The 11,440-nt window shown below is 35.5% G+C and overlaps 1 protein-coding gene across 1 annotated transcript; it reads right to left on the bottom strand.

Annotated features, from left to right (window-relative positions):
- Positions 1-977: 977 nt before the first annotated feature.
- LOC139086225 (NACHT and WD repeat domain-containing protein 2) lies at positions 978-10,843 on the bottom strand. Its single transcript, XM_070634610.1, has 15 exons — positions 10,806-10,843; positions 10,634-10,742; positions 9,048-9,136; positions 8,014-8,091; positions 7,711-7,836; positions 7,250-7,295; positions 6,744-6,994; positions 5,129-6,476; positions 3,543-4,778; positions 3,043-3,483; positions 2,657-2,924; positions 2,171-2,597; positions 1,811-2,046; positions 1,245-1,593; positions 978-1,190 (listed from the first exon to the last, which is right to left on the bottom strand). Exons 2-15 carry the CDS (start codon positions 10,734-10,736, stop codon positions 1,050-1,052), a joined length of 5,139 nt encoding a protein of 1,712 aa, XP_070490711.1. The 5' UTR covers positions 10,737-10,742; positions 10,806-10,843; the 3' UTR covers positions 978-1,049.
- Positions 10,844-11,440: the final 597 nt, after the last annotated feature.

Raw genomic sequence — 11,440 nt, forward strand, 5'->3', positions numbered from 1 at the left:
TGCTCGAAATAGCTTTACGTTTGTCGTAATGTTAGCTTCACTCAGGAACATGACTACAAAGAGTAAGTCATCAAGTGCTTAAAATTGATGTCAAACTAAAGATTCATAAAAATTTAAAGATATCTGGCAAAAATTGAAGATTAAAATTAAGTTATGAATCTATTTCTCAATTTTTTATTCCTATTTTTCAACAAAAGTTCACATCCAAGTCTTCAAAAGTCTACTTCCTTCCAAAATAAATTGCTTTTTTCTCTATTGCATGCTTTCATGGTCTACATATTGCTTTTTTCCACAAAACTTTTCAATAATGTAAAGTGTCTCTACTAAATTCCTGAAATGTGTCTTGACTATCACGACATCTGGATATGGAAGCTTCTAAAATTTTAAATGTTTACCACTAGATGTCGCTGTTTTTTGAATTAATGCTTGGTATTCCTCTTCTGGAGGCACATGGTGTTGAATAGATGAATAATCCAGAAAATCCAGCCACAAGTTAGCGTAAGTCTAGTCTTGTAGTGAGCAAACACTCTCTTGGAGAACCTCGACCGAAACCACACACGGTATACGGTTCAATTTATTTTCTTGTGTGCCGCGACTCAAAGGTTGCCCTCCACTGCTCTTATTTGATTCCAAATTTCGTCAAATCAGACCTTAAGCCAGAATTACTCCGACTTGCCCCCTGATTTCTCTCCATTTCCAAGTCATGTGTCTTTCGGGCTTATTTATTCGAAAATCAATTCAATCTACCAATATCAATTCACACAACCCAATACAACAAATTCATCATCCACACCAATTTCCACGGAAAAAAATGTGCAACAATTGAAAAGCTATTTTCATCAAAATAAAAATACACAAAAATTGCTCTGTTGTCAGTCAACAATGTTGTCGGCTGAGAGACTGAAAAATAAAGAGGGTCAACAAACTGTATCACGGGACTAGACATGTCTATCAATTGCTGATTTTGTGTTGAATAAAATAGAATAATTTATTAGTTTTTGACTTTCAAACAACAGCTCAACAGGTAAACAGGACTAAACTTGAATTTTTTAAGTTGCTTCTTGTGCTTTATGCTTGTCACTATTTTCTGAATTTGCGTGGATACTGCTGAATTTTGAGACTAATGTGATGGTGAGGAAAGCTGCTCGGAATCTCTGGTTGGCCTTCATTCTTGCCAGCTTCTTCTTCCACTGGAAATAAGGAAGTTTCAGCTATAATCCATAGAATTTCAAGCATATACTCACATTGACATCCCTCGACGGCAACTGCTGCAAATATTCCTTCGTTTCCGGCTTCTGTAAATCAGCAATACAGAATACTGACAAACATCCATCAATCGTACCTAAAACTAAACATTTTCCATCCTTAGAGCTCTTAATGGATGTCAATTCAGCCTGCATCTTGTAGTTTGCGATCATTTCGCTGTCACTGGTACGGAATACACGAAGTGTCTTCTTACCGCTGTGATAATAGAGGACATACTCGTCGTTGTCTGTGAACATGCAGATGACAGTGAAGACACCTTCTGCTACCTTTGGAATGAAGGTTTTGACTGTCGTTCCTTTCTTGAGCTCGAGGAGGTCGAGGCCGCCTCTGGAAATGGAATTGATGTAGTTAAGAATTTAAGGTAGGATTTTAAGGGAAGGTCTGACTCTAGTCCAGTGTTGTTCAACCTTTTTTATGCCAAAACGCACCTTGATGCTAAGCATCGACCGGAAACCCACAAGGCAACCGGATCATGGCATACAAGTGTTCCGCGACACAAAGTTTGAACAGCACTGACTCTAGTCTAATGAATCCAACAACCTACCTTGCCGGAGCATACAATCCAAACTTTCCATCCTTCGTACAGCTTCCATCCCACTTCGGAACTGACCTAATGTACTTCTTTGACTTTATATCAATTATGCTGCCTTTTTCGCTGGTTATGACAGCAACTTGAGTCGCCTTATGTGGCAACGAAATCACCTTTAAGACATTCTCCTTAATACCGCAACTACGTAGTGAGACTTTGTGAATATGCGCGCCATTTTCGGCATTGTATATCTGTAGATCACATTTTGAGAATATTTTGTTAAAACTCTAAATAATTTTTGAATAAATAGTTGGCATGGATGTAATTGTTACTCTACAGAATGACTAGGAATGTTAGTGCAACGAGTATACTCACGGATAGTGCATCCTTTCCATTTTTATCAACTGATGTTGCAATGATGTACTGTCCATCAGCTGACACATGAGTTTGTCTAAATGGAATGCCTGGAATTGACTTGATTCCGAATTCAAATTTATATAAAGTATCGCCATCGGGAATGCTGCGGACTATAGCTTTAGCTGTTAACTTTTGTTCATCATTTCCAAGTTGATTTGCGGAATTGAATTCCTTGCACGAGACTGTCAAGACCTTTTCACCTTCTTCAAGTAATGTTATCTGCTGGATGCCTGGTTGGTCATCTTTGAAGAGCACTTGCTCAGTTATTCGGTTCCATATGATCAGTTTTCCAGTTTCTGATGACACAATGTACTTGCCATTTGGTGTGATTTCAGCATGGGTGACGATAGCTCCTAAGGGTGAGTCAGCTAGTTTTGAAAGTAATCTGTTGGAGATTGAAGGAGCTTAAGTTCAATTCTCAAATCATTCAAATCTCACCCTCACCTATTCTCTAATATCCCCCACACACCAACACAACTCCTTGTAACTGTGCATGCAATTTCACCGTCATTAGACAAGCTTATGTTATCGACTTGAAGCTCCAGACGATCAATGACATGAACTTGTTCGAAAATATTATTGATATTCCAAACTTTGACAGAACGATCGATTGACGAGGTCACACAGCAATTCCAGTTGCCGACTGTCAATGACTCTAGCTGCATAATCCTTCCGAAATGTGCGTCGAGGACCTTCATGAGTTGCTTGTTTTCTGGAATGAGTAGGATATTAGGAAATTCAAGGAATTAAGCTTAAGGAAATGAGTAGCTGACTTCCGAAATAGTTTTCAGCACTCAGCCCTACTGCCTACGCTCTAATACATAACTTACCCAAGCTCCAAACATACAAATTCTTCCTTACACCAGCAACAGCATAATCAACCTTCGAACTTATCATAATCGAGTTACTCTGCATCATTTTTGTGGATATATTCCTAACACCATGTGGCAATGCCAAGTAAATAGCCTCACCAGGATGAATTGGATTTTCCTCAGCAAAGTCCCACAAGACAAAGCCATTTCCAGCCGTTCCCATCAACCAGCGACCATCAATTTGATCAAGCTTAAGCTGTAGTAGCATTTCCTTCTCATCATTCTCATATCGTGGCAATTCCTCGATTAATTTCCATTCAGCTTCACCGACTTCATCATTTACAGTAAACATGAGCTTTGAAACTTGATAAGTTTCCTCATTCATGCAGCAGTACATGACATTTCGTTCCTTATTCATAGCACATGCTGAGTGGAAGAGGACTGGGTCTGTGTTGATGCCTGTGGAATAATTTGGAATATCCAGCATGATAAATGGACGTAAACAGCATAATACTCACCTTGCTTTGAAGTATGCATCCTCAACCTTGTATCACTAATCGATCCAGACCAAAAAATCGCAATAAATTCATTAAAACTCGAGAATTCCATGCTCAGCAACTCCCATTCAGCACCATTCAGATCAGTAAACTCATGTGTCTCCTGCAACTGCGCACGCATGTCATATCTAACAAATTTTAATTTTGAATATATAAAGAATGCCTGATTAAGCAAGTAAACTCCATGGACATCATCATTCTCGTCAAATGGATTATTAATGATGTTAAATTCACTTGACAGCATGTTAAGTAAGACACATTGATTATTATTTGTATAGGCACCAGCCCACTTGTTGTCTTTACTAAGCACCAATTGTTGCATTATTCCTTCAATTCCTGGATTGACATCGCGTGTTAAATCAGACGTTCCTAAATCCCATGTAATAAATCGTGTCGATATTGAGACCATGTAGCGCATGTCTGTCGTCAAACAGAATCCAAAGACAGCAAATTGATGACCTTCAAGTGAATACTTCAGTGGACCTCCTGGAGTATGCAAGCAGTGATTTATCGGAATCAATGCACTATGTTTTGGTCCACTTTCATCACAGGCCTCAAGCAACATCTTAATATTTGGATTTCCACCAATTTCCGGCAACAATCGTCCAATCAATTGCGATGCCAACATATCCGGATTCGTAAGGATCGCACCGCCAAGTCTGAGAGCGTCTGCAACCAAATTCAATTCACGTTTGGCGTCTGCTTCTTCAACATTCATGGAGGCATCTTCAAAGTCAGCCAAGACTGCTTGAAGAGGACAACAGGACAGTTTTGCATGCAACCAATCGTAATTGAACAGGACGTTCTTATACAAGTCGGTGAATCTTCTCGATCGTACCAAATGAAATGGAAGTTCACCAAACTTTCTCAAATTATATCGACAAACTTTGCCTTCCTTATTGTAAAAGACGAGCGGTTGATCAGGAACTTTACGATCCGCAATACCTTCCTTGTCAGTCAAATTAAATCGATGCCTTTGAATTTCCGTGTACTTAAATGGCTTTGCTCTACCGCCACCCCAAATACCAAGGAAATAATCGGCAATCATTGAATGGAAATAAATTGCCATATTTTTATTTTTAAAGTATCGCTCTTTTGCCGTGTCACGGAACTGTCTGTGGTACCAATTCATGACATTAACACCGTCAGCTTCGCGTTCACTTAAGTAATTTGGTAAATCGTTTCTTATTCTCGTCCCTAGAATGGGAAATGTAATTGTTATGGTGAAGCTGTTCAATTATGGCACGTGATGGGTAGGTAGGAAGGGTAAGGATGATGCACTGGATCTAGGAATGTCTGTTTTGGGTACTTTAGGTTAAGGACTACTTTTGGTGTAGATTCTGGAGTTGTGAGAGTAGATGAAGCTCCAGAAGCATAGCTAAGTCGTGTATTTGAGTATGGCAAGCTGCAGGCTTCTTCCAAAATCTTCTAGAAGTGCCAAAATGCAAGCCATATACCATGCAACTTGAGTCATCCAATGACATCATCTATGACCAACATCACACACCCTACAATCCCCAAACCACCCCAATATCCACAATACTTACACAACAATGGAGGAATTCTCCTCACCGGCGGCAAATGATACTGATATACATCATCCAAAACCTTATCATCTAAAGATATCAAGTCTTCAAGTTCACTCTCTGATAGTCCAGATTTAGATGCTGTAATATAAGCTAAAGCATGAAATACAAGCAGTCTTCCGTGTTGCTTTTCAACTCTTTCAAAAAGTAGAAAAATACTGTCCATAACATTCGATGCCAAGTGTGTATCCTGTGGCTTTGTGAAGCTCCTCCAACGACAAATTTCAGCAAAGACTAATTTAACGAAAATCGGAAGTGAGCATTTTGCAATTGCATTTGACACTAAACGCCATTGGAAGTTTGTCAAGTCACGACATGCCGTTTCCATCCACATTTTAATGACATTCATTGCTAGTTCCTCACCGAGTGCTGTAATTTCTATAAAATTTTCAGGCGAGTCAATCATTCGTCTCAGTAAGTGATATTCTTGTGATACTTCTGGATTTGCTTCCTCATTTGCACATGAGACAATGATTTTGCAATAAGGTGGAAGTCGTGTTGGTAACCAAGACACTTTACTTGAATCTTGTGTGCCTGTCAATTGATCTACTGAATCTAAATACAGACATAAAGGCTGATTCTTATTTGCATATGTTAAAAGTTGCTTAAAATGTGCCGTCAATGGAACTAAATCGTCTGGAATTGTGTCAAATGGAATCATAAAGTTGTAAGATATTTGCTGGCATATGCTGACTAAAGTTGGAGTAAGTGCACTAGAATCTGGAGTAGTTCCAAGAAATCGAATTAAATTAATTGGTTTGAAGTCCTTAAACCAAACTTCCATTGTTAATGCTGCTGCCTTGGACAACATGCTTGTCTTGCCACAACCGCCTTCTCCGTATAGGACAAGTGGCTTATCAGATGGACCTAACATGTAATTCTCAATCAACTTAAGTGTGTCTTCACGTCCATAGAAAATTTTGACAGAATTATTGCAGGCATGAAGATGCTGCAAAATTTCAGTCACAATCTGTCCTTGTGGTGATGAATCCTCCTTCCTCATAGCTCGGTCTATCAACTTGACCATATTTTTATAGAAATGTGCAATAAAATGATTTAAATATTCTTCATGTGTCTCTGGATCTAGACCTTCCTTGCCTATCCATTCTATTGTGTACCTTTGGAAATTTGACTCTTCAAGTCTTGCTGGTACACGAACATCACGAAGATCTGAAAGATATTTTGCAGCTTCTGTGTCGAGGGATCTGTTGATGATGTCAACAAAATTGGATGCTTTTTTGAGATTCTGAAGGTTAATGTTGTTGATGTAACGGACGTAGCCTAAGCAATGATTTTTTGTGTTTTTGACCTGGAAGGGAAGGAGGAAGGAATGAGAATATTAAGGAGGAATTGACTTTTAGTTGATTTAAGGGCAGAAAGTGACTTGAAATCTAGCAGACTAAAAGTTGGATTTCAAGAGCAGAGGAACCTGAAAATGAGGCTCGCAAGCATTCTCAAATGATCGATTTAGGAAGAGTCAGCTCTAGAGTGCATGCTCCGTGCCTGATAAGGACATTTTAGTCAACTCTGATTTGTCAAACCTGACCTCAAGCCTCAATAACATCAACAAACTTACATTTAAAATTCCATTAATAACTTCACGTTCTGTGACAGACATAAAGTAATTGTGCATTGTTTCTTTATCTATTTTGCCTTGCTGGTAAAGTGACAACGATCCTTTCCTCAATAGCTTTTGCATTTTAGTTAAAGTATCCCACCAAATAGCTTGATCTTCTGCTTGTAGCTTTGGAACTCTTTTGTTGATGAAGTTGATCAAAATTGAGGAAATTGGTTGAAGAATTGAGACTGGTGGAACGCAGTTGGAGTCTGTGGATGGAAATTAGGATTATTTAAAGTTTGAAGTCGACTTCCTATATTTTGTACGAAAAAGTTTGCTCGAGTCGTCTTGAATCAATACCAGAGTGGACAAAAATACGTTCTAACTGATTGATGGCAAGTTAATTTCCAGTGGATGTCTAGTTCTAACATATTTTTGTCCACTCGGTTCTGATAGTCAACTCCGAGCTCTAGGATCTTAAAGCAGACTATATAACTCCAACAATATATTTTGTGACATTTTACCTTTTTTGTACCACATATCAAGTAATGAAACATCAACTCCGGAAGCCTGGAAATGAACAAAAATGTGAATTTAGCTAGTATCAAGTACAGATAATAATCAGCAGATAACATCAAGTATTCAGTAGCTGGACCTAAAATTAGAATTGAAACTATAAGCTCGGATTGATGACTTGGTCCTATTGATGAATCTTAGGGTATTAAAAAATCGGTTCGAAAAGTTTCTGTTCTTGGCCAAAAAGGCTACTTTTGCTGGTTCCTTGTTTGTTGCTCTGCCTCTTTCTCAACACAAGGACTGAAAGGAATTTGAAGATCCAGATTCCAATGAAGGCTTCTCTATATTAGAGTCCTGTCAACTCTACTTTGATCACATCCAACTTTAGACTGAATGCACAATTTCATCCGCATACTAGTTTTGAGAGCTGAATATGCTACATTGGGCTATATTTCATCACAATACTTACATCAAGATCATCTCTAATCAACTGCAACTCAGCAGATGGTATATAAGTTGGAATAGGTCGATAACCGTACTTTTGTCCTAAAAATGTGATGAAATTCGGTCCCATACTCAATCTTTGACAGTTTTTCTGTGAAAATGGAAGATTTATATTAACAAATTCTCAGTTAAATGACTTAAAAGATTAATTCAGCATTGAGCCTGTGAATAGTCGACTGTGTGTCTAATTTGATATTTCATACCAAGTTTAGACGTTTTCGCAGACTGTACCACCCGATACAACAATCAGAATGCTCATTAAACTTACAATCTCTCTCATACATAGTTCAGTCGTCATATGATCGTCTGTTGCTTCATCACGAACACCCCATCGCATGTCTACAACCTAGAATTCCAATTTCATTTAAAGGTTAATGACTAAACTTTTTCAAAACTTTTTTTCTTAAAACAACAATGCAAAAATCCTTCAATTATCAAAACTATGCAAATATTTAACTGACGTCGATGTGTTTTGTTCCGGAATTTAAAAGTCAACGAAACAATGACGTAAAAATCAATTCAAATTTGCCAAACAAATAAACTTGTTCAAGGTTGTTTATGTTTTGACTCATTTTTGCGCTATTGTTAGATCGATAATTTCGAAATTTCTGGGTTGACAATGGAAATAATAATAATAATTTGTGATTATTTTGCCGGCATGTGAGCTTAATGAGGGAGTTGTGGATATGAAGGGGGATTGGGAAATTCCGATGGAAATGTTGAAAATTTGGGGAAATTAAAATTAATGATTTTTTGATTGAAGATTTTAAATCTAAATTTAAAAAATATTGAAAATTAAAATTTTAAAGATTTTTTTTAATTTTTTAAAGATTTTTTAAAATTTTAAATTTTTTTTAAATTTGTATGAATTTTTTAAAATTAAATTGAATTTTTTAAATTAATTGAAATTTCTTTGAATTGTTTTTTTGAAACTTCATTAAAAAAATTTTAAATTTTAAGATTTGATGAAATTTTAACAATTTGTTTCAAACAATTCGAGTTCAAATAATAATTTATTTAAAAGTTGAAATTAAATTTAAAAATATTCCAATTTTTCAAATTTAAAACTTAAAATATTTCAATTTATCAATATTAAAATTCAAATTATTTCAACTTTTTTAATTAAATTCTAAAATAATTCAATTTTTTAATTAAAAATTTTAAAATTATTAAAATTATGAAATTTAAATCAAAGTTTAAATATTTGAATTGAATTTTTAATATTAAAAATTCAAATTAAATCAAAAAAAAAAAAAACTAACAAAAGCTCTCAAACCACACATACAAAAATCAACTTCAAACCTGAAACTCCAATCCATGCTTTTCTCTGCAATATTCCTTGATTCGTGGGTAGCATTTTGACATCAAATTATTGCGTTCCATTAACGTGTCTATGGAGAAAAAAAAGTAAATAAATGTTGAAATTTAGTTCACATATGAAAAAACTTTTATTCCTAAAAATAAGTATGTCGAAATTGATTTTGATTATGTCGGTGGGGTCGGAAATTGAAATTCACAGTAGGTGAATTTTTTGTGAGTCAGAAGGTTAGAAAAGTCATTGCCTTCCTTTTGTTTGTGATTCAAAGTTTTTTTAGGAATAAATTGCATTGTTAAATGCTATTGAATCGAAAGTTAAATTGACATATCGTGTAATGATAATATATGATGTGTTTGGATATGCTTTTTTTGGGGAACATATCCATATTATGCATAGAAATGTGTTTAATGATATTTTGCGGTTGGTTTTATTATTTCTCATTGTGGCTGAAATAGAATTTTTATGAAATCTATACGCATTGTTATTGAAAATTCAATTTATTATGCTTGACATTTTGGTGTTGTTGTAGAGAATTCAACCACAACTCAAGAGATATCAATAAGGACTTCCATACTGACAATATGTTGAAAATTTCAATTTTTTCAAATTATTTTATGGATTTTCTTTTGCTGAGCATTCAAACCCGAGTAACATATATGAAGAAGGCCTCAGCACGTCATTTTGAAGGCCCCGATACCAAACTTGAAGGCTTAAAAAAAACCTTAAAAGCTCCATGTCGTAGCCTTTTTCATTTGTGTTGCTCGGAATAGATGGATTATGTTTCTATATTCAATCCAATACAATTTGTAGAATTGAAATGAATTTTTTTCAAATATTTGCTTTGTTTCTTCTTTCAAATAAAAATGAACATGAACATTCATCAGATTTTAGCCTTAGGCACGAAACTGTCTTAGATTGAAGAAGAACAGACTTCAAGATGTTCAAAAAAAGTTTCGTGACATATTCCTTTCTTCAATAAATTGCTTGCAAATTTGCTTGATACATGGAAAAAATAAAATTTGAAAATTTCTATGTAAAATTTGAGTTGCTGATCAATAAAGTTTGTCAGTTTGTCAAAGAATTACAAATGAAAATGAAGATTATTGCGAATGCTTGAATGAATGATTTGACAAATTTGATGATGATGAAGGAATATGGTAAAGAGCAGTGTTGAGTAACCCGTGTGTTGCGTCACACTAATGATGAAATGATTTTGAACCGTATGCAATCTGTGGTCTAGAGCTATGCAACACTACATCGACGTAAGGCGAGAATCAGTCTGAATTTTGATTATAAATCTTGATCTCAGATTGGCAATTACTCAAATATTGATTCCTGAACCTTTATATTGTCTGATACAATTTCGTACTATACAGCTTAGTTCAAACAAAGGTGAAAAATCATAAGAATATCCATATTAATTAGATTTCTCACTATAAATTAACTTATTAGAAAATCTTTCATAACACCCCAAAAATAATCCAAATTTTCCACTTCCATATCGATCATAATCACACATCATATTGCGACTCAATATAAAATTCCGAATTACGACGCAAAAAATTCTTACCTGTAAATGTTGAACTTGTGAAAATTCTGACAATTTTCGAACTAACTGGGGGCAAATTCTCCAAACTTCCTTGAAAAATCGTATCCACAGTCCGATCATCCATGATAAACTTTGAAAAGTTAACAAATTTTCATTAAATTTGATTACATAATTTATGAAAATTTTCACTTACGTTTCTTTTATTTTATTTTAGAACCGACAACACCAAGAGCTGAAAGTGAACTGAACATTTGATGGAATTTTCATCCACAAATTCGAAAACTCATGTTTGATCGATGTCCTGATCACCAAGCAACGATTATCCAAAAAGAGAGGAAAATTTATTCGAAATCGTGTACGGCAATGTGCTTTTGATTGCAAACATTTCCTTTTGTGCTTCTCATTCCCTTGTGAAAAAGTTTTTTGGAAGTGATAATAATAACTTTTGTAAGAAGTCATTAAATTATGTTGTGCGTGATAAAGAATTTTTACTTTTTATGGATATGCTGTAGATTATTTTGGCTTCTGCATTTGACTGATATCGACAAAACTATGCGGAATTTGTGTCATTCCTAGAATCATAACTTCTCGGAAATAGATTTCGAGGCAGACTAAAGAATTATTGAATTGGATGTGTAGAAATGGACACTGAAGTCTCTAACATTCCGAACTAGCAGAATGAATCCTTCTCGAAGGATATAGCTGTCTTTAGATGTTCTCTGCGGACGGCAATGATCTCACGTGCGCCTCAGCCAAGAAAATGAATAAACAAGGACCCAAACTTAAAATTTGAGATCTGCAGCTCGCAGGAAGTTGAATCCGATGGAT

Source organism: Chironomus tepperi, unplaced genomic scaffold, assembly GCF_022539635.2.
Source record: "Chironomus tepperi strain 1889 unplaced genomic scaffold, CSIRO-AGI_Ctep_v1 contig_85, whole genome shotgun sequence".
NCBI lineage: Eukaryota > Metazoa > Arthropoda > Insecta > Diptera > Chironomidae > Chironomus > Chironomus tepperi.